Source organism: Nicotiana sylvestris, chromosome 10, assembly GCF_000393655.2.
Source record: "Nicotiana sylvestris chromosome 10, ASM39365v2, whole genome shotgun sequence".
Lineage (NCBI taxonomy): Eukaryota > Viridiplantae > Streptophyta > Magnoliopsida > Solanales > Solanaceae > Nicotiana > Nicotiana sylvestris.
In genome coordinates this window covers 5,364,006-5,387,802 of record NC_091066.1, presented here as the reverse complement: position 1 = coordinate 5,387,802, position 23,797 = coordinate 5,364,006, and the positions used below count along the sequence as shown (strand labels likewise).

General features: G+C 34.6%; 2 protein-coding genes and 1 non-coding gene across 5 annotated transcripts; 1 reads left to right on the top strand and 2 right to left on the bottom strand.

Moving 5' to 3' along the window:
• Positions 1-3,083: 3,083 nt before the first annotated feature.
• LOC104229635 (flowering-promoting factor 1-like protein 3) lies at positions 3,084-3,718 on the bottom strand. The gene has a single exon (XM_009782301.2). It carries the CDS (start codon positions 3,632-3,634, stop codon positions 3,320-3,322), a length of 315 nt encoding a protein of 104 aa, XP_009780603.1. The 5' UTR covers positions 3,635-3,718; the 3' UTR covers positions 3,084-3,319.
• Positions 3,719-17,562: 13,844 nt separating this feature from the next.
• LOC104229634 (pentatricopeptide repeat-containing protein At4g32430, mitochondrial) lies at positions 17,563-21,393 on the bottom strand. Of its 3 annotated transcripts, XM_009782298.2 has the most exons (4): positions 18,614-21,393; positions 18,360-18,430; positions 18,065-18,166; positions 17,563-17,960 (listed from the first exon to the last, which is right to left on the bottom strand). In XM_009782298.2, the coding sequence occupies exon 1, from the start codon at positions 21,284-21,286 to the stop codon at positions 18,950-18,952; it is 2,337 nt and encodes a 778-aa protein (XP_009780600.1). In that variant the 5' UTR covers positions 21,287-21,393; the 3' UTR covers positions 17,563-17,960; positions 18,065-18,166; positions 18,360-18,430; positions 18,614-18,949. The 3 variants fall into 3 exon arrangements, with proteins under 3 accessions (XP_009780600.1, XP_009780599.1, XP_009780601.1); XM_009782297.2 differs by having other exon boundaries at positions 17,563-18,166; XM_009782299.2 differs by having other exon boundaries at positions 17,563-18,166; positions 18,360-18,426.
• Positions 21,394-23,438: 2,045 nt separating this feature from the next.
• TRNAD-GUC (transfer RNA aspartic acid (anticodon GUC)) lies at positions 23,439-23,510 on the top strand. Its single transcript has one exon. It is a non-coding gene; the product is annotated as a tRNA-Asp (tRNA).
• The last annotated feature ends 287 nt before the right edge of the window (positions 23,511-23,797 follow it).

The following is a 23,797-nucleotide window of genomic DNA, read 5'->3' as shown; positions in this document are numbered from 1 at the left end:
AAAAAAAAATTAAGATACAAATATTAGAAAAAGTAACATGCATTATGATTTTTTGTACGTAGTTCAAACAAGAAACATATCTACATAAGTTCAAATTCTAATTGATTTTAGAATTTTAATAATATTAGAACTTCTAACATAGTTCAAATAAGAAAATATTAAATAATTTTGAAATTTTATTTGATTTCAAAGTGCAAATATTTCTATGCAATACAACAGTATCGTTCCTACAAATTATTAGGTTTATAATATTATTCTTTATAATTGTGATAAAAACTTAGTTGTAAACAGTATTAATTTAGAGAAAAAGAAAGGAGGATAGCAGTACAATTATTTGATTTTGACTGATTCTTCGAAGACATATATTACTCTTCCTTTTCTTTTTAGATTGTTATTATTTATCCTTTTCATATATGTTATATTACGCATAATTTAAATAAGGAAGATTTTTGTATATAAAATATAATTGATTTCGAAGTCCTAAATATTTGGCAAATAATTAAATGATTATTCATAAATATTAGGAAAATAGTTAAAATGACTATTTTGTCTAGTGTAAAAACTTTTTTAAAGGGTAAAAAAGGCAAACGATATTTCGCTAAGGGGCTTCGTGTTTTTAATATAGTATAGATAAACCAAACCAACAAAGTCGGGTTTTTCATTCTCGATTTTTTTTTGAATTTTTTTCCGGTAAAGTCTTCATAGCACAAAATATGTAACTTGTACTCCAAATACTTTTTTAGTCCTAGTAAGATACAATGTCTATATAATGTATTTTCCAAGAAAATAATACAATAATATGAGATAAGTCATAGCATTATTCTAAAATATTCAATAACAAAGATAGTAAAATTGCATAAAGCAATATATTGTTAATTAACAAGCCATAATGAAAGTTTGCATAATCTAAAAACACTATATAGGTCATGCTAAAATAAGTATAGCCAATAAATACTATTAATTACATAACTAAGTACTAAAGAAAATGATAAAATAAGTTAAGCATTTTTATTATAGACCAGTGTAAAACTAAAAAATAGATATTCAATACTATCATCATTCCTAGTGTTGAATTGAATTTCTTTTGTCAGCATTAATATTGATTTGAATTTTGTTTTAGCTACTACATTTATGGGCTATAAAATTTATATATTCTTGAAGTAATACGTTAAAAGATGAAACTGTAAGAAAGTTAAGAAATATTTATAAATTACATTATAATAAATATATATATTTATATGTATAAAATATTTTTAAAATTCTAGAAATGTACTATCGGGTTGGTTTGGTTTCGGTGTGATTTTTTTTTAGTTAAAACCAAATCAAACCAAACCACAATCAAATTTTTTTTTCTGGTTTGACTCGAATCATCGGTTTGGTGCAATTTATCATTTTTCTTTTCTTTGTACACCCCTAATTAAAAGTAATGATGAGATTGGATCTAACATACTAAATTGGATCGATGCCGGAACGGTTAAATATGCCTGATACATATATACTAAATTCGATCGAAAATCAACAAATTAAAAGGATTTATATAGTAGACTTCAACTTGTTTAATAGTTATTTTTGTACGCACTTAGTATAAATATTTATTATGGATTTAAAATTTAAACTCGATGGATTCGGCCGTTAAAGTTAATTCTTCGCACTAAACTTATTGAACTTATGAAATTTTGAGTACAAAATATATTATTTGTTAAAAGTTTAGTAGTTGTTCACATATGGAGTATATTCTAGTGTTTAAATAAGTAAATATTGGTTTCCATTAAGAGTACTCCGCTAATAAGCTACATCAGCCACTGATTAAATCCCTTATAATTTTTCAGGTTATTAATCTCATATATTATGAACATATATCAATAGTTATCTTGAAATAACATGTTTAACGGTTGTATTTTTTTTAATTACTTTGTTAGTGTACAAAAGGTAAACTTCTTGATTTGCATATATATGAGAAAAATAAAAGGGATTAAATGGTCTCGTAGAGGAGATACGATTGTTATTATTCCATTTTTCATAGCATCGGACCTTCTTTACTGGTTATTGTTATTGTGTTGCATCTATTTTCTAGTTCTTATGATGCTGTTATTATTTCTATGGTTACTGTCGATAATACTCATATATTATCTCTTTTCCTCTTTTTCGTTTTCTTGAGCTGAGAATCTATCGAAAACAGCCTCTCTATTCCGATCCATCGAGGTAAGGGTAAGGTTCGCGTACACACTACCCTCTCCAGACTCCGCACCTGTAGAATTTTACTGGGTTGTAGTTGTAGAGGAGATACCCTGATTTGCTTTAGTGAAATAAGAATCTACTCCTAAACAATTGGTATTTGATTATAGATATGATAAGCACCTCTAATCACCTTTTTAGGTTAATGGGTTCCAATAATAATTCTTCATTTCACTCTGGCTAGTAATTAGAATTCCTGATTTATGTGAATGTATTTGGATTTATACGAAAGTTCAAAGGCATAGAAACATTGTTTGGTTATAAGAAAAGATATATTCATGAATAAAAACCGAGGACTATACTTTCCAAAAATGGAATATGGTACATTAAATGCATGGGAAGCCATCAACATCAAACTCCCTTACCCTATTTTCTCTTCTCCTATCAGGCGTCCGATATTCGTATTGGGATCTCGATCTAAATATATACGCACTACATTGGCTTTCAAATATTTCTTTTTGCAGGTACAACAGTTTCTAACATAAGTACCAACAACAATACAGCAATAACATATTCAGTGTATTCCTACAAGTGGAGTTTGAAGAGGGTAGCATATACGCAGACCTTACTCCTACATTGTAAAGACAAAGAGACTATTTTTGATTGACTCTCGGCTCAGGCAAGCATACTCATAGCAATATAGAAAAAGAAATACAGCAATAAAGAAGGCAAGAAGGAAAGGAGACAGTAACAACGACAAAATAATAGTACGACTAAAGCAGACTTTACTCCTACATTGTACGGGCAGAGAGACTATTTTCGATAGACTCTCAGCTCAGGCAAGCATACTCATAGCAATATAGAAAAAGAAATACAACAATAAAGAAGGCAAGAAGGAAAGGAGGCAGTAACAACAACGAGATAATAGTAAAATCAAAGCAGAAACATCAGATAGTAACCTAAATCTAGAACAATTCTAACATACAAACCATGAAATTAAACAAAACTCCATACCAAAAACTAGTTACAACACTCTGAAAACCAACCAAAACAAAAATACAACATTTCAAAAAGACTAATCACACCTAGAATTAATTAAGAATTAGTTATCAAAACATAAACCTTGTGATTTTTGTCTTTCTTATCACATGTCTCTAACTTCAAACTCATTGCGATTCTTGACAACAATATCATACATATGCATGGTTTTAAATTTGTTGAAATCTTTTGGGAGAGAAATAAGATGAGTTGTAGATCTCTTATGGTATTGAAGTAATTCTGGATCATCATAGTACCTTTCCCAACCAAGATTATATAGTTTAGTTTCAAGAATTGCATAGGATGTAATAACTTCATTTGTAGGAACATGAACCAACACTTTCCTAGAACCTTGGAAATGATCTCCTGGATTTTCTACGAGTCTGAGTACTCCATTCTTGAATACCCAAACACCAGACATGATCTTCTTCTTAATATTTGTGGAGATATTAAAATATAAAAAGTTTGTAGAAGAAAGGAGAATAATAATATATATGGGAATATATCTAAGTGTGCGCTTGGGAGATATATAAGAGGGTCATAAGGGTTTATATAGAGAGCTTGACTACATATAATATAGAATTAACATACTCATCATATTCTCACAAGTAGGGTCTAAAAAATATAATGTGTACGTACAGAGACGGAGCTGAGATTTCAACCTTATGAGTTCTGGATTTTAAAATGACGATTTTAAGTGTTAGTGACTGAGTTTAAATTTAATATTTGTACATATATATTTAATGAATTCTATATATCAAATACACTGTTTAAGCAAAAACTGCTAGTTTCACCCGAACCCGTATTGCGACTTGTACTTTCGCCTCTGTGTACGCAGACCTTACCCTTATCTTATGCAGGTGAGAGGTTGTTTCCAATAAATTAACCGATAAAATGATAGAGTTAAGAAGCTTTTGCATTATCTGTATATTTTAGCCAGTTATTTGTTATATTTTTAAATTATCAAATTAGGACAACTATAATTAATATATCTAATGTTATGGATCATCTTAACCTGATGGTGTAAAAATCGTACACTATAAGTGTACAAAAATTACTCTATAATATAAGTTTTAGTTATATGCATCGACAATATATATATATACACTATCAAGTTAAGTTGAACTCTTCAAATACTCTACGTTTCTCGTAATACAGATAGACTATGGACACGTACGTATATCAAAAGTAAATTCGTATACAATGATGTAAGACAATGAAAATGTAGTATGTGACCACATATAATTAAAAGTCTAGAAGAAAGAATATAAAATTCTAGAAAAGGAATAATTGGATTAATTGAGGAGAATCCAGTTTACCTTTTATATCCAAATCCTTAACCCCACCAAAGGGAATTAATCTTTGATTGGAGAGGAAACATTGGAATTGTCTTGAGACTTTTCTCATGCAATTGCATGGCTTGAATTGATCATATTCGTATGAAAAGCAAGCATATACGAATTCAAGATTTTAAGTTTATAGGTTCTTATAGCAATTTCGAGTTATATATATATATATATAATAAATAAGTACACCGTAAATTTTTTAATACAAATACAAAATTTAAGCAAAAGCTATTAAGTCGACGAAAACCCAATAGGCTTAAGGCTAGATTCGCCCCAAAAAGATTGGTTGGAAATTTGATGATGAAAATCACAAAACAAAAAGGAAGTTGTTTGGTGATGTCGAATATGTACAAGTAAAATCATGAGGAAATTAAACTACTTAAATGCATGAAATTATAGTATACTTTTAAATTTTATTGACTTCTTGGTCAAATACGTGAAAATTTTTGGTGACAATAAATGATGAGACTCAAACCAAAATCTCCACTTGCTTCGATATTATGTCAAATTTTGTGAATCATCTCATTCGAAAAATTAAGTAGTTATATTCAGCGTTTGGACCTTTTTTTTAATGATGTTATTAATTTGTTTAGAGAGAAGGGAGTCATAAAGCAACGATCAGGTTATTTCCGTGTAACCTATAGGTCATAGCTTCGAGCCGCGGAATGAGCCAGTGATATTTGTATCAGGGTAGGCTGTCTAGATCACACTCACTTAGATTACGATTCTTTTCCGAACCCCACGTGAACACAGGATACTTTGTGAAAGTACAAGAGGGGGGGTGAATTGTATACTTTTAAACATAGTCTCTGTTAGTTGACTGATTTTCCAATTAATCGACTAGATGCAATAAACTGATAGTTGTAATAACATAATATAAGATGCTGAAAGTAAATGCAGGAATTAAAGACACCGAAATTTTTATACTGGTTCAGATTCAATGTGAATCCTAGTCTAATCCCCTTGGGTTGCAAGGGAGTTCTCTTTAGTGAATGTGTTTCTTCGAGTACAATGGAAATGACGTGATAGCTCAGTTCCTATTTCACTCGTCTTTTTTGATACAATGCCTCACCAGTGTTGTTCTCTCTTTCTTCTCTAACTTGTTATACAACAGGTCCTAGAGAGCTACAATGTTTGTTTGCAGTAGAAAAAAAAGAGGGTGTTTGGTTCGATCAAAGTATGTTTGTCTAAGCCTTAAGGATGTGTATAAATACTTTGTAGGAGGCCGTTTGCTGAAGAGATTTGACAACCCAAGAGATTTGATCCTTGGAAAGAGATTGATTCTTTCCAAGAATAAGGTTATTTGCCGTTGCTCTTCCTTGATGAGAGGGCATTGATAGCTTTCCTTCTACAGATCTTGATGAGTGAGTTTTACTCCTTGATTGTTGGTCCTTCCGAAATTAGCAGCTTGCCATTGCTCTTCCTCATTGATAGCTTTCCTTCTACAAGCTTTGATAACGTGAGTTTTACTCCTTGATTATTGCTCTTCCTGAAAATAGCAACTTGATTGATTATCTAGCAAGATCTTTCGATTGCTTCTTTTCCATTTAAATCAATCTCTGATTGATTCTGAATCTCCAGATGGTTAATTGATTCATTCCTCTTGATTCCTTCAATCTTGGATGCTTTCCTTCCTCTTGATTCTTTCAATCTTGGATGCTTCCTTGAGTTCCTGCACAGATATATTATTTGCATCATTAAAATCAGATCTAACAATCTCCCCCTTTTAGATAATGACAAAATAATATATATGTATAAACAATTGTTGACTTCCCTATGTTTTACTCCCCCTCAATGTATACGGTTGACTGGTTTATGGTACTCCCTCTCAGTTCATGCAGTTGACTAGTCCATGGTTATAGATGTTGTGGCCGACTCCTGCCGTAGAGGATGCTAGTTGACATTTACCCTTCAGTCGATGCTAGCGTATATTTACCCTTCAGTCAACTATACCTGTATACAAATACATATACTCTTCTCCCCCTTTTTGGCATCAGCAAAAAGGGAATAAACATAACAACCCACGAACTAAAACAGAACATATAGCATTATGCAGCAGAGTTATAGTACAAAAGAAACAACCAAAACAAAACAAAAACAGAAATTGTCGAATGGCTGAGTTAACAGCACAACAAAAAAAATTTGTCTTAAGCAACCACATTAACAACGCAGAAAATAGGTAAGAGTGTTGCAGATGGCCTCTTTTAGTTGTTCAAAGCTATCATTGGCCGAGATGCTCATTCCATCCAACCTGTCATGAATTCCCCTAAAAGCCTTGACAGCATTCTCCCTTACTCTGGAATGACAACTCTTATCTTGGACACATCAGACCTTGTTTCTTTGGAAATGGCATGAATGTCACCAACAGTTGACTGAGTGGCTGTGAGGAAATTTTTGATTTCAGAGAGTTGAATGTCAATGGTACGACGCTTCTCGCCAAGATCAGGATCACCAAGGCTGGGATGAGAGGCGGATGGTTTAGGTTTGGGATCTATAGGAGCATGCTTTACATCACCTTCGTGCTTCTTAACCCAGGAGTCTTTCACACTCACATATCCCATACTTGCAAAGGCTCTAGAATTGTAATATTTTGAAACAGTGATAAAAGGATAAGCGGACAGAGAAATTTGGTGAGCTTCCAGGATGTGAGTGATGGCCATCCCATAGGGTAGACTGGTGGAATCTTCTGCACTTTCAATCATGAAATTAATGACCCAGGAGGATAACTTAACTTTGAGTTTGGTCACAAGGCAGTATACTAAGAAAGTGTCTCTTTGAGAGAAGGTGGAAAAGGAACTAGTGCGGGGAAGCAGAGTAGTTCCTACAATGTGATCCAGGACTCAATTTTCGAAACTAACATCACTGGGGCCTAACTGGTTGGGAAGGGATTCAGAGGGACACTCAGCAATACACCGTTAGCTTGATCAAAGGAAATTTTAAAATCATCAGGCCATGTATTTTTGAAAAGCATAGGAAAACCAGAACATTTATACTGAAAGGGTGAATAAAACATGGCACAATCAAGAACAATGTGCTTACCTAACACTAAAGATTCCAACTTATCAGGTTTACTAGAGCAAAGATTAGCATAAAATATCTTTACCAGGGGTTCATAGACCTTAGGCGGAGGAATAAAGAAGAACTTATACCACCTTTGATGAACAAAAAGAATTTTTACCTTACAATTTAGTTCTTTCATGTCATCGAGGTCGACTACCCTTCCATAAGCAATGGGCTTGTCTTTCAAGAAAATGAAGAGATCCATGTTTGGAGAATCCGAGAAATTTAGGTCAGATTCTAGAGAGACAGAAAGATCTATCTTGGATTTCTTTGGAGTAGGGGGGTCTTCCATAGGTCGTTTTCTAGGGCTTTTTCTTCTAAGATTTGAGAAGGATCAACAAATCTCCCTGCGAAAAGGCAAAACCCTTAGAGTGGTCGCACCCTAGGTCTACTTGTTCTGGGGCATAGAAAAGGGTTTTGCTTTGGAGCAGGTACTTTTTCTGGTGGAGGCGGATGGGTTCTTGGGTTGTTTGGCCATTGAACGATAGTGGTTTGAGCAGAGCTTTGGAGAAGGATTTTCTAGATGATAGGGATGAAAGTGATTGAAAAGAGATCTCCGCCTTAAGAAGAGAACCTTCTGATGGTTGAGTACAAAAAAGGAAAAGGCATCAGTTGAATAGACGTGATGATTGGCTTTCCAACTTTGAACGACGGAACTGATGTGAAAGAAGAAGAAAAGAGAGGGAAAATGGAGGCGTAATTAATGCAAGAGTAAAAGACAATTATTAAACCTACAAAAGTAACTGTATTATACATAGGTCCTACAGGTTATTATTCAAGCAAGTAATACCAAGTAATTTTCTTAAAGCACAAAATCTATCCTCTAATAATGGCTTAGTAAAAATATCGGCTAACTGATCAGTTGTTCCAACAAAAGATATTTCTATGTCTCCCTTAAGAACATGATCTCTAATAAAATGATGTTTGATATCTATATGCTTTACTCTAGAATGATGCACAGGATTTTTTGAAAGATAAATAGCACTTGAATTATCACAAAAGACTTGTTTAGGTTTAAAGGAAAGTTCATAGTCACCCAGTTGATGGGACATCCACAGTAAGTGTGCACAACATTGTCCAATAGCAATGTATTCGGCTTCAGTGGTAGATAATGCAACTGATGCTTATTTTTTACTGTTCCAGGATATCAATGTCTTTCCAAGTAATTGTCATGTACCACTTGTGCTCTTTCCATCTTCTTTATCACCTGCAAGGTCAGCATCTAAAAAATCTTCTAATTTAAAAGAGTTAGAGCGAGGATACCATAGTCTATAAGAGACAGTCCCAATGAGATATCAAATGATTCTCTTTAATGCAGTCAGATGAGATTCCCTAAGAGCTGACTGAAACCTGGCAGAACATAATATCTGGTCGACTTGCAGTCAAATACAATAATGAGCCAATCATTCCACGATACTTAGTTTCATCAACAGGAATTCCTTGTTCATCTTTGTCTAGACTCGTTGAAGGACTCATTGATGTGCCAATGGATTTTGCATTGCTCATGCCAAATATTTGAATCAGTTCCTTTGTGTATTTGGTCTGACATATAAAGGTTCTTTCTTCAGATTGTTGAATTTGAAGTCCAAGGAAGAATGTTAGCTCTCACATCATGCTCATTTTGAATTCACTTTGCATAAGATTTGAAAATTCCTTGCACATAAGAGGGTTAGCACTACCAAATATAATATCATCAACATAAATCTGAATAATGAGATTACCTTCTAATGATCTTTTAATAAACAAGATAGTGTCTACTTTACCTCTTGTGAAGCCATGATCAATAAGAAAAGAACTAAGTCTATCATACCATGCACATGGAGCTTGCTTTAGTCCATATAGTGCCTTAGTTAGCTTATATACATGATAGGAAAACTTTGAATCTATAAACCGAGGTGGTTGTTTCACGTATACTTCTTCCTTAATAAATCCGTTCAAAAAGGCACTTTTGACGTCCATATGAAACAACCTAAATCCCTTAAACGACGCATATGCTAGAAGGATTCGTATAGACTCCAAGCGAGCTAATTGGAGCGAAAGTTTCATCATAGTCGACTCCTTCCTGTTGTGAATATAACTGAGCAGCTAATCTGGCTTTATTCCTTATGACCTTTCCATCCTCGTTCAATTTATTTCTAAAGACCCACTTTGTTCCAATTACATAACATTTTTAGGTTTGGGTATCAATTTCCACACTTGATTTTTACCAAACTGATCTAACTCTTCCTGCATTGCTCGTACCCAACTTGAATCTTTTAGAGCTTCCTCTATCTTTTTTGGTTCAACTTGAGAGATTAATGCTAAATTTGCTTTATTTTTGAGAGCTCCTCTGGTTTTCATTCCTTCATTTGGATCCCCTATGATGAATTTTGAGGATATTCAGGTTCGCTTCTCCATTCATTTGGATGCACTACATTAATACTCGACTTGATCGGATGATCTGGTACACTGCTGCTGATTTCATTAGCTGACTCTATCGTAGCAGATTTATCAGTTGACTCTTGAGATTTGCTTGTCTCCTGAGTTTCTTGAGCTTGGTCTTCATCATCTGCAGTAATTCCTTTCTCGACCAAGGGGTTATTTTTGTCGAATATAACATGTACAGATTCTTCCACACATAATGTGCGTTTATTATAGACTCTAAAAGATCTACTATTTAATGAGTAGCCCAGAAAAATACCTTCATCACTCCTTGGATCGAATTTTCCAAGGTTGTCCTTACCGTTATTGTGAATAAAACACTTACTTCCGAAGGGATAAAAGTAACGATATTAGGACATTTACCTTTTCATAGTTCATAAGGAGTCTTCTTCAGAATGGGCCTTATAAGACATCGGTTGAGAATGTGACATGTTGTACTTACACTTTCTGCCCAAAAGTGATTTTGCAGTGAATGATCTAGTAACATGGGTCTTGCCATGTCTTGAAGGGTTCTATTTTTCCTCTCAACAACCCCATTTTGCTGTGGTGATCGTGGTGCAGAGAAATTATGAGTGTATCCCTGATCATTACAAAAGTCTTCAAATGCTCTACTTTCAAATTCTCCTTCATGATCACTCTGAATTGTTGAAATCAGATATCCCTTTTTCTCTTTCAACCATTTTGCAGAAAATCTCAAAATTTCTTAATGCTTCATCTTTATGAGATAAGAAAATTACCCAAGTGAAACGTGAATAATCATCAACAATAACAAAAACATATCTTTTTCCTCCTATACTAGCAGTTCTAGTAGGCCCAAATAAGTCCATATGAAGCAATTGCAATGGTTTAGAAGTAGATACAATATCTTTAGTTTTGAAAGAGTTTCTGGTTTGCTTACCTATTTGACATGCATCACAGATATGAGTTCTAGAAAAATTCACTTTGGGTAGACCAATAACTAACTCATGTTTGGACAATTTTTCTATCAAATGCATGCTTGCATGACCAAGTTTCCTATGCCATAACCATGGATCATCAGACATAGATGTTAAGCAAATATGACCATCTATCTTTTCAAAACCATCAAGGATATAAACATTTCCATACCTTTTTCCTGGGAGGACTGTTTTACATGTCTCGTCTTCAATAGCACATCCTGTTTTCTTAAAATTTACCTCATATCCTGAGTCGCATAGTTGACGTATACTCAAAATATTGTAGTTGAGTCCATCGACGAGATAAACTTCAGTAATGTCATAGTTGTTATTGAAGGGAATTGTTCCAATACCAATTATCTTTCTCTTTAAGTCGTCCCCAAACTTATCGCTTCCTCCATCAATTTTTGTAACTTCTTTGAACAGGTTTTTATCACTTGTCATGTGACTGGAACACGCACTGTCTAAGTACCATTTTCCTTTGCGGCTTATTCTGTGGTGTTCCTGCAAAACATAATGATTACTTTTTTTTTAGGTACCCAAGCTTGCTTGGGTCCTAGAGGGTTAGTATTGCTAGATTCAGAATTATTTTTTGGTTTCCAAACCCATCCTAAAATATTTGCTTTACGAAAGTGACAAAAAGAATATTTATGTCCACTTTTGTTACAGTAGTGACACGTAACTCCTGACCCACCTTTAGGTCTTTCATTAATATTAGTACTAGTGGACTTTATTCTGGCTGGTCCTTTTTCAGTTGACTTGTAATTCGCCTGGTTTGATCTGTCAGAACTGTGACTGGTGGATTTGCGCATGCCATTGAATTGCATTTGCAATTCCTCAAATTCTTCTTGAAGTACTTCTTTTTCAATTTCACATACTTCATATTTGAGTTTCTAGTCTTTAACTTCTTCATTTAGTCTCTTAAGCTCATTCATCATTTTTTGAGACTCTTTCAAAGTTAAATCAAAAATATCATGCAATTCATTGCATCTTTCACAGTTGTAAGATCTTACCTCACTTGTTTCACCTCGTGCCATGAAACCGTTCTCATAGTCATCTTTGCATTCGTCATTTGAGGTGTCCTCGTCCGTGCAACATCCGAGGATTTGTTCATCTCGTTTTCCAGAATCGTCATGAAGCAAAGATTTGCTATCTTTTCGTGTTCTGAACTGTCTTCATCGCTCCAACTTCCAAAAGATTTGTTCTTGTTAAAGCCTCTGAAATTTTTTTTTTTTAGATCTGGGCACTCAGCTTGAATGTGTCCAAATCTTCCACACTCATAGTATTTTCCATCATTCTTGTCTTGTTCGTTGTATTGCCTGGATCGCCTAGGTGGAATTCTTCCTTTTCTCGTATTTCTGAATCTTCTCGTTAAGTCATTCATGTTTCTTGATAGCATAGCAATATCTTATTGTAGAGCTTCAGGATCATCATCGATTTTATTTTCAACTACTTCAGTTGAGGCCTTGTATGCGACTGTTTTCCTTTTTTTTTTCTTGACTAGTCTTCTTGAGATGTGTCTTTTCAAAGGCTATGAGTTCTCCTCGTAGTTAATCATAGGATAAATTATTTAGATCCAGAGATTCAAGTGTGACTACTTTAGTCTGGCAAGTGGTTGGTAGGCTTCTGAGAATTTTTCTAACTTGATCACCACTCGTATATGGTTTTCCAAATGCTTTTAGATCGCTAATTATTTTGCTGAATCTGGAAAACATCTCTTCAATAGACTCTCCTTCTTTCATTGAAAAGAGTTCGTAATCATGAACCAACATGTTGATATGTGTTTCCTTTACTTTGTTGGTTCCTTCATATGTAACCTCAATCTTGTCCCACATTTCTCTGGTTGTCTCACAGCTAGAGATTTTCTCATACTCTTCACCACTTATGGCATTATAAAGCAGGTTTCTCGCTTTATTGTTAACTTGTATCACTTCCATTTGCTCTTTTATATTTGAGTCTATATCTTCAGGATCAACAAGTGGTGGAGTAGCAACTGGCAGGGGATAGTTCCCCTTTTTGATGACTCTCCAAACTTTAACATCATATGCCTTGGCATAGATCTCCATACGCACTTTCTAGTGAGAGAAATATTGTCCATTGAAATATGGTGGTCTAACTTGTGAAGTTCCTTCCTGGAAGAGAGCTCCTATGATAACTTGATTTGCCATAATTTTTTCTCACAAACTGTTAAGCAAAAGAAAAATGTGAGCCTTGCTCTTATACCAATTGAAAGTACAGGAGGGGGGGGGGTAAATTGTATATTTTTAAACTTAATCTCTGTTAGTTGACTGATTTTCCAATTAGTCGACTAGATGCAATAAACTAATGGTTGTAATAACAAAATATAAGATGATGAAAGTAAATGCAGGAATTAAAGACACCGGAATTTTTATACTGGTTCGGATTCAATGTGAATCTCAGTCCAGTCCCCTTGGGTTGCAAGGTATTTCTCTTTAGTGAATGCGTTTCTTCGAGTACAATGGAAATGACGTGATAGCTTAGTTCCTATATCACTCTTCTCTTTTGATGCAATGCCTCACCAGTGTTGTTCTCTCTTTCTTCTCTAACTTGTTACACAACAGGTCTTAGAGAGCTACAATATTTGTTTGCAGTAGAACAAAGAGATAGTGTTTGGTTCGATCAAAGTATGTTTGTCTAAGCCTTAAGGATGTGTATAAATACTTTGTAGGAGGCCGTTTGCTGAAGAGATTTGACAATCCAAGAGATTTGATCCTTGGAAAGAGATTGATTCTTTCCAAGAATAAGGTTATTTGTCGTTGCTCTTCCTTGATGAGAGGGCATTGATAGCTTTCCTTCTACAGATCTTGATGAGCGAGTTTTACTCCTTGATTATTGGTCCTTCTGAAATTAGCAGCTTGCCATTGCTCTTCCTCATTGATAGCTTTCCTTCTACAGGCTTTGATAATGCGAGTTTTACTCCTTGATTATTGCTCTTTCTTAAAATAGCAGCTTGATTGATTATCTAGCAAGATCTTCGATTGATTCTTTTCCATTTAAATCAATCTCTGATTGATTCTGAATCTCCAGATGGTTAATTGATTCCTTCCTCTTGATTCCTTCAATCTTGGATGTTTTCCTTCCTCTTGATTCCTTCAATCTTGGATGCTTCCTTGAGTTCCTGCACAGATATATTATTTGCATCATTAAATTCAGATCTAACACTTTGTGTATAGGTTGTGCCTTTACTTTGTTCGAAAAGATGCAATGATAACATTAGAATGTACTATATAGAGAGAAAATTACATTAATCTATAGGAGATATTTCATATGTCAAAGGGAGACGAAATTTCCAACATGTTGTAGCAGAAGCTGGAAAGGAATAAGAGGGACTCTTGATTCTGTATAGCCGCTTCAAAATAATAGGCGAAAAATGTATATTTTTATATATATACACATTTTTGTATATTATCCACAAAAAATATAATACAATTATTATACATTTTTATGGTTATCGGATGTATGGTAAGACCTTGGTTCCCTCGTTAGGGAAGAATTTGGCTTATCTCTGTGTACAAATTCCAAGCTCTCCCCTAAAAGCTAAGCCAAAAGTTAAAGCCACACGAAACAAGATAATATTCTTGCACAATGTATACATTACGCATTCAATGATGTAAAACAAGTGGCAAATATGTATCCCACTTAGTGTCTTGTACTATTTGGACAGAAGCGGAACCAAAACTTCAAGTTTATGGGTTCGGAATTCTAGTTGTTTTAAGTTACTGAGTTCTAAATTAATATTATATATATATATATATATATATATTTAATTTTTAAAGACAAATATAGGATTCGAATCAAAGCTACTGGGTTCAGCCGAACCTGCTCGGAACACTCTAACTCTGCCGGACTGACCCTGTATTCAGATTATGACTAATCGGGATTCGCATAAGGTAAGGTATAGGGAAAGCGCATTTTATTAGAATTTTTTTCATTCTAAAGACTCGAACTTAAAAGGATGGAGATCAGGGTCCTATTCATCCCATCACAATCTTTGGTAGTATAAATATTTTATTCCGTTAAAAAGACAGCTTGGTGCACAGGGCATCCGAGATTCACACTGGATCCGAAGAGGGCCGCACCCAAGTGGTATGATGTAGACAAACTAACCTAATGCAAACATTAGTGGCTACTTCCACGGCTCGAACTCATGACGTATAGGTCACATGAAAACAACTTTACTGTTACTCCAAGGTTCCCTGCAAACATTTTATTGTGTTATTGCAACATAGTCACTCCGTTTTGATGTTTTATCTTATTCTCAAGGTATAAAAACGAGTTCTACAATTTCCTTAACAATTTGATCATCTCCTTATTATTTGGAGATTTATATAAACCTTATATTCTACAAGCAAAAAAGTAGTGATGCATTCTTAATCGAAGAAAAAAGGGTTTTGAATTTTGATGCCCTCCTGAAAATTACATGCATGCAAAGTTGGCAAAACTTTACCTTTTAAAAAGTGGTGTACTCACTAGACAAATACCAAAAGAAGAAAAAAAACAAATTTTCAATATTTTTCACGATCACGATATACAATAACAACAATAAACAAAAAAAATTAGTATAATCTCACCGGTGGGGTTTAGGGAAGGTAATGTGTACGCAGACTTTATTCCTATCTTATGAAGGTAGAGAGATTATTTCCGATAGACCCTCGGCTAAAAAAAAAAAAATAAAGTAACAAATAGTATCAATAACAATATAATATAATAGGATCAAATGGCACAATATGTAATCACGATCAAGATATACATTAGCAAAATGATTCTTGCGTATAAAGATTTTAAGGCATCTCATAATTAGATGATGATTACATACTCTAATCTCATATATTAGAAGGCTTGATTCACAAGCTAATTGCTTTTTGCATTGGTAAAAGAGAATTTTATGATACCTTTACTTTCTTTGGCCAGCTATACATATATGTTTTGTTTAGTTAACGAATGGAATTTTCTCTTAATAAAGTGACAAATAAGCATCAACACTCTTTCTTAATCGTATTCTTCACCTTAAATTAGTAGTGAATCTATTCTCCATATTATACTGTATAAATCTCATTGGATATGCAAAAAGTGAGAGCTTTTTTAAAAGATACGTATAGTATTTGTTCAAGAATTTGATTGGGATTTTTCCTTCTGTGACACCCTACGCGAATTCCACATTGACAAAACACGGGAGAGATACTGAGTATATAAGTAGACATATTTTAAACTCTAGTGACGCGTTTTAAACTCGTGCGGGCCTAGGCCCAAAGCGGACAATATCACTAGTAGGTTGGGCTATTACATATGATATTAGAGCCACTTCGCGTGCAATACTGAATGATATGTGGCACCGTACGGGCCTAGACCCAAAACAGACAATATCGCTAGTGTATATTTGGCTATAAAAGAGAATAAGCTAAAAGAGATATTGATTTGGTTTGTTTACGTTTATTCCCCCAAAATCAAATTTTTAAAAAGTTAATTTGATTTATTAGACCAATTACATTCATATATTGAGAATAAAGTAATATACATCTAGGAATAAAGGATCAATTCCCTTGATATATTAAACATAATTAACACAACGGAGGGGAATTGCCTTATCCCTTACATTCTCTAATCTCAGTGATAATGACCCCTTGATTGTGTCACTAACAAAGTGAAAATGAGGATTAATGTACGCAAACTAAAGCCAATTAATGATATTCCTAGTTGGTTTAATTTCTTCTTTGAATGAAGTTCGTTCACCTCGTTTTCCCTTTTATTATTGTTTTTCTTTTAAATTCTAAAAGGATGTGCCCAAGTGCGCTAAAAAAATGTTTTTGATTTCTTTCCATTCGCCTAAGTCTTTATGGGCAAATTTAATCGGTACTTTTACTCGTGGGAGGTAGCAGGCATAGATGAAACTAGAGAAGTTTTTAATAACGGTAGTAATTGGACCGAGTTGCACGCACCTCGACCATTTCATCGGATATCTGTTATACAACTAGTACGGTTACTAGATAATTCTGCTATGCTTAGACAGATGCGAAAAATCACCTAGTATTTTTTTGTCGCAAGGATTCGACTCCGCTTGAAATCGAAAAGATAACTATTGTATTACAAAAAGGAGAAGAAAAAACAAGAATCTATACCGATCAAAAAATCCTTTCATGATTCTATTGAATGCATCTTAAAATGAAGTCTTTTTTGGCAAAAAAGACTTGAGCTGTCTGCAGAAATTCAGGACATTATATTCTACACTAAGGAAACAAAACATTAGCAAATGCTGAATAATGAGAATTTTTCTTGAACAAGGAAGAAATTCATTAATAATGGGGGATAAACTCCCCTATAGAAGTATACCAAAATGTAGAGAACCTACAAAAATGAATGGTTCTCTGCTGAAGACACCCATTCTTCAATTTAAATAGGAACCTTATGGGTGTACCAAAAAGATATCAAAGATAAGAAATTTTCTTCAAATGTACAAAAGCAAACTCACTTCCCTCAAACGCTCTCTTATTTCTCTCACTCCGTACAACTCACATTAAAGCCAACGGAGCAATATCCTACGCTCTATGTCTTCTCTTCTCTTCTCTTCCGTCTTCTAAATGCCTAGCTAAATCGAGCATCCTTCATTATACTCAGCATGGTCCACACTAACCCAAACCATCTCAAAATCTCCCACCATAATCAGAATGCCATCTCACAATAGAAGGTGATCCACATCCTCTCAAATTCGTGCACGTGAAACACCAACTAACATAGGAGACCCTCCTCTAACTCAAATTTTTGGCAGTCAAAATCGCTCCTCTAGCCGCCAACCATAAAGACCTCTGTAGGTGCCCTTGGGATCCATATTGATTAGTGTAGGAAGACTAAATTATAAGGTAAACAATTTTTATTACTGATGGAAAACCCTGTATACAAGCAAATTAAAGATTTTGAACAAAAAATTGGTCTTGCAATCATACAAGACTCCAGAATTCTTGAGAATTCCCTGCGGGTCAATGGTGCACGGTTCAGAACTCGGCCAATAATGAGCCCACCCTTCTATACTACTCCACTTAAATACCAGACTTTTGTATGCAGAAGGGTTCGAACCTGTGACGTGCGCCTAACCCACACATGTATGTGCTATGCTCTTATAACTGGACCAAAGCCCCCCATAAGACTCCAGCATTCTTTCTTTAACTAATCAAGTACCTGTAAGGTATGAGCACTGTATCACTCACATAGCTGTAGATAAGTTTCATAAAGAACTTTAGTCGTCACTCCAAGAGAGTAACTTTAACAAGCTCGCAGCATGACCAAAGTATACCAACACAATGCTCTATCTAGGAAGTTAACATGATCGATCTATCAAATATTAAGAACAAGACTAACTAGATAAGCTTACCCATTGGCTCAGAGATCAAAATATCAGCTTTCTCAGGTAATTCTACCTCTTCAACCTTTTCTTTTGACTACCTAAACATCATGAATAGAAGACATACAAAAAAGAATAAGAAGCACAACCAAGATACTATATGAATATGTAGAATAGCACTGGAAAAGACACCCAAATAAGGCAAAAGAACAATCAATCAATCAACAACACCTCAATCGCATACTAGTTGGGGTCAGCTTAAACAAGTAAAAAAGAACACTTACAGTAACTTTTTACTCGGTGATGGATTTCCAGCAATAAGTCTCCTGGCATAGTCAGCCATTTCAGAAGCCTATATGGCATAAACGTGCTTTGTACCGGCCTGAGAGAGTTTTTTGGTTTGAGAGATAGGTGGGAAAAAGAAAAGATAGAGTATATCAGCAGATGTTGATATCGTTCACCGAAAAGCACAAAATGCATTGCTACAAGTAGATCGCCTGAGCTTCAAATAATGACAAAATGCAACTACCAGCACCAACATCAACCACAATGTGACCAAGAAAATAGCATGGTTCTCAACTGCAGCAGCTTAATAGGTTCCAGCAAGTTTTTTAAGGAACTCATATTATACACGCTAATGCCACAGACTCGCTCTCTTCTTCTTCGTGCTCCAAATACTTCAGCTCTGAACCAATCCATTCTGCCATCCTATATATCTCCTCGGTCTGGGGGTGAGACTTGTCATCCGATGAAAATCCATGCAAATTTAAAGAACAATCAATGCTACCTATTACATCTACCCAGCTGAATCCTATCTCTTTCCTCACTCCCTTGTCTCTCATTCCTTTTCTGATGTTTGCTACCTTTTCCCATTGCCCCTTCTCTGCAAACAAATTCGACATCAAGACATATGAACCTGACTGCTCCGGTTCTAATGCAATCAAAGTATTGGCTACTTTTGTTGCCATCTCCACATTTCCATAAATCCTACATGCACCAAGTAAGCTTTGCAACACAGACAATCCAGGTCCTCCTGGAATCTGAACCAAAAATATTTCAGCCTCCTTTAACCTCCCCGCCCGACCAAACATATCCACCATACAAGAATAGTGCTCTGAAGATGGTTCAATGGAGTAATCTCTAACCATGGAATTGAAAATATCTACTCCCATATCAACCATCCCTTTTCGACCACATGCTGTGAGTATAGAAAGAAAAGTTATTGAGTCAGGACTCACGCCTTTCTTCCTCATCTCCTTAAACAAAGCCATTACCGATTCATAATCTCCATGCCTCGAATGAGCAGAAATAATAGCAGTCCACGAAACTTGGCTCCTGTCAGCTATCTCATAGAAAACTCCTCGAGATTCAGCGATACTCCCACGTTTAGCATACATGTCAAGAAGAGCACCTGAAACAATTGGATTCCTGTTGAAACCCCGCTTAATCAAACAAGCATGGCATCGCTGGCCGTGCTTTAAAGAAATGCACTCAGATGAGGCGATCGCGCTCAAGACACTGCCAAACGTGTATTCATTAGGTAGCAACTTCATTGATGCTGACAAGAATGTTTGTAAAGCTTCTCGAGACATTCCATTTTGAGCATATGCAGAAATCAATGCGTTCCACGATATGAGATCTCTCTGGTCGAGCTCTTCAAAAACCTTAAACACGTCTTCCATTAATTCAAACTTAGCATACATGCTAATGAAGCTATTAGCAACATTTAGTTCTGAGAAGAAGTTCGTTTTTAAACAACATCCGTGAATCATTTGGCCCTCTGGTAACGAACTCTTGACAGTTATAGAATGAATTAATCCAACAAAAGTAACGTGATTAGGGTAAACCCCATCCCTCCGCATCCCATTAAAAACAGATACAGCACTTTCATCATTGATGGAAAGCATTGTCGTCCAAGACACTACGTTACGTTCCGTCATACTTTGGAAAACCTTATTTGCATCTTCGGTGACATCACACTTATAGTACAACGATATCAAAACATTACACACTGAAACATGAGTACCATACGCCATCTTAATAACCAAACCATGTATCTGCTTCGCAAGATCCAAAGATCTTTCCTGTCCACAAGCAGATACAGCACTGGTGAATGACACATGATCAGGTTTCACTCCTGCCTTCATCATTTCCCTAAACCCCAAAGTGGCTTGGCACGAGTAACTCCCTTCCTGTGCATAGCCCGAGAGCAATGCATTCCACGAAACCAAATCTTTATGCAACATTTCATAAAACACTCTTTCAGCTTCCGCCATATTACTACCCCACTTCGAATACATAGTCACAAGTGCATTCCCAACGAAAACGTCATTCTCCAATCCGAACTTCAGAACAAGAGAATGCAATTGGATACCAAAGCGAAATTCCTCTTCATTCGTGCAATGACTAAGAGCAGTAGTATAACTCACAGCATCAAACATAAACCCAATGGAATGCATCCAAAGAGCAAAACTCAATGCCTCTTTACCATTTTCAAAACCCGAAAGCAGGGTATTATAAGAAACTCTATCAGGAAAATCAAGGCTGTTAAACACACACAAAGCCTTATTAAAATGTCCATTTTTACAGTACATGCTCATTAATGAATTTGGGACTGTTGTAAATGAAATGAACCCACTGGTAATGGCCAAGCTGTGGATTTGAGACCCAAGATTTACATTTTCACGACAACCCTTTAGAGCTAAGGCTATTGCAACTTCATCGATTTCTGAGATACCCATTTGGAGCTGATTCTTGAATAGCTTAAGAGCTTCAATTTTACGGTTTTGGTGTATCCAATTGAGCATGGATTGGTGAATGGAAACAAGAGCTGGTTTAAGACTTTTATCAAACACTTGGTGTGCATTGTGAATGGAACGGAGATTCCGAGCTGACCACTGCCGGTGTAAGGAGACTATGTAGAGGGTTTTAGGAGGAATTAGACGGCGGATAAACATGGGAAAGAAACAACCGTCAAAAGCCGTAATCCTGAAAACCCCTCCTAAACCCTTGTGATGCTTATTGTTGTAGGAAAGCCATAGAGTTCTAATTGAGTTCCATCAAGTTAAAATTCTTCAATTATGGTCCTTCCATTCAATTTATGTGACTATATTTTAATAGATTTGTTTTTAAGTATATTTTTTTTAAATGACTCTTTTATAATTTTGAAAATAACTTAACCTTAAATTCTCACGGGAGAAAAGTTAGAGCCCGTTTGGACATAATTTTTTTTCGAAATCAGTGTTTGTTCATAAATTTTCCAATTTTCACTTGAAGATGCATTTTGAAAATTTTTCAAAAATTTGAAAAACTCCAAAAAACTATTTTTCAAAATTTTCACTCAAATTACTCACAAAACTTCAAAAACTGAATTTTATGTCCAAGCGCAACTCTAAATTTCAAATACCATTTTCACTTGAAAAAAATTTCACCATTTTTTGGAATTTTACAATTCTTATGTCCAAACACCTACTTAAAGCTTTATGAAAATGAAAAATCTGGATCAATCGTGGAAGCTTGAAAATAAGACCGTCCGAGAAAAAAGTCACAAGTTTTATAGCCACATTAAATATTATGGCACCAAAAGACTCAACTATTCTTTTTTTTCTTTCTTAAACAGGAGTCCAAATAAGATCATATAAAATAAATCAAAAGGAGTATTTATGTGTTATGTTTATTGTTCAAGGTTGAAGAGGGAATTTAATTTTTAAAGGAAAATTGATATTCACCCTTCACAAATGATAGAATTAATTTAATCGCCCTTTACAAATTAAGGTTGATTTTAGAAATTTTATGAAATTAATCATTAACGGGCAAGAAATCTTTTTTATAATCACATCAAATTATTGCAAGTTTCTCTAACAGCTTGTTTGGATGATTGTTATCTATCGTTTCATAATGTATCGTATTGTATTGTATTGTATTGTATCGTTTGATGAATGCAATGTTTGGATGGATTGTGTTGTTTTGTCGTCGTTTCATGGTATCATGCACCAGTAATATGATGAATAAACTTGCAATATTATAAAGAAAAATTATGAGATGGTATATAAAAGGGTAGGGTTAATGATAAAATAAAATTATTTAATAATAATGAAGGGTGAGATTGAGAGAAAAACACAAGGAAACGACGCGACCACACCAAATCGGTCGTTACATAAAGTGACACATTTCATCGTTACGTAACGACGGATTTAACGATACGATACAATAAAATTTAAATAACATTCAAAACAAACATTGTATTTAAAGTAACAATACAATACGATACGATACAACTGGTAACAACCATCCAAACAAGCTGTAATTCGACTAGGAAATCCTTAGCTACTTAAGCCACGTACTTTGAGAGGGTAATCAAGTTGTAAAAACTAGTTGGACATGCATATTGTACAGAGTTGTATGCAATGAGTGAGAATTGAATTCGTTGGAAAGTTACACTACGTAAACAAGATAACATTAATTTTTGTATATATGCATAAAATTTTGAATTTGATTCTCTTAATTTTTTTGATTATACAACAACAACATCAACAACAATCTAGTGTAATCTCACTAGTGATGTCTGGAGAGGATAGAGTGTACCCAGACTTTATCCCTACCTTAACATAAGAAAAATATAGGTTGAAATCTCAAATGTAACGTTTTTGAATTTTTAGGTCATAATTCATGACTCTCATAGTATTTGCATGGAATAATATATAAATTTTGTCTAGTGAAATTACATCCGAACTAGTTATAACATGGGCGAACTCTATAGGTCCAAAAAATTAATTACTTTTATAGGCTTGAATTATATGTATTAATATAAAAAGAAATTTAACATGTATACACATCATAAAATCTTCTTGATCAATTCATGTCGTTTCCAGGAAGTTGGAGTACACATTAGTTGATTTATTCGAATCCCCTTTCCGAAAATTAAAATTACATTGTTTATAAAATGTTAACTTTATTTCATGTATATATATGTTGAATCCGGACACTTAATTTCTTCGCATATTTACTTCTTTTATTTTTGAATCTTATTACTTGGTGCTATTTTATGAAGAAAAAACAGCTATACAGAAATGAATATTAAATTAAACTTGCCTTCAAACAAACAACAAAGTCGTTGTAGTATAGTGGTAAGTATTCCCGCCTGTCACGCGGGTGACCCGGGTTCGATCCCCGGCAACGGCGTTTCCCGTTTTTTATTTTATAAACATACACGTAAATATTAAATATTAAAGCTAGAAATTCGGCCAAAATCAACCGACCGGCTTTAGTTTCGGTCGGTTTTTCAAAATATTTTATCTTTTTTTTTACGAAATCGATAAACTTCGGTCGGGTTTTTTTTGCGCAAAAATGCTGAAAACTATTTTAACATTCCGCGAAATTTATTTTTAAGAAATCGGTCGGTTATTCATATAAACTAAATTTAAATTTAAATTCAAAAAAACTGACCAACATCGGTCGGTTATTTCAGT

Excerpts from the sequence above, each read along its gene's own strand:
- LOC104229635 (XM_009782301.2), bottom strand. The coding sequence starts at position 3,634 with ATGTCTGGTGTTTGGGTATTCAAGAATGGAGTACTCAGACTCGTAGAA.
- LOC104229634 (XM_009782297.2), bottom strand. The coding sequence starts at position 21,286 with ATGTTTATCCGCCGTCTAATTCCTCCTAAAACCCTCTACATAGTCTCC.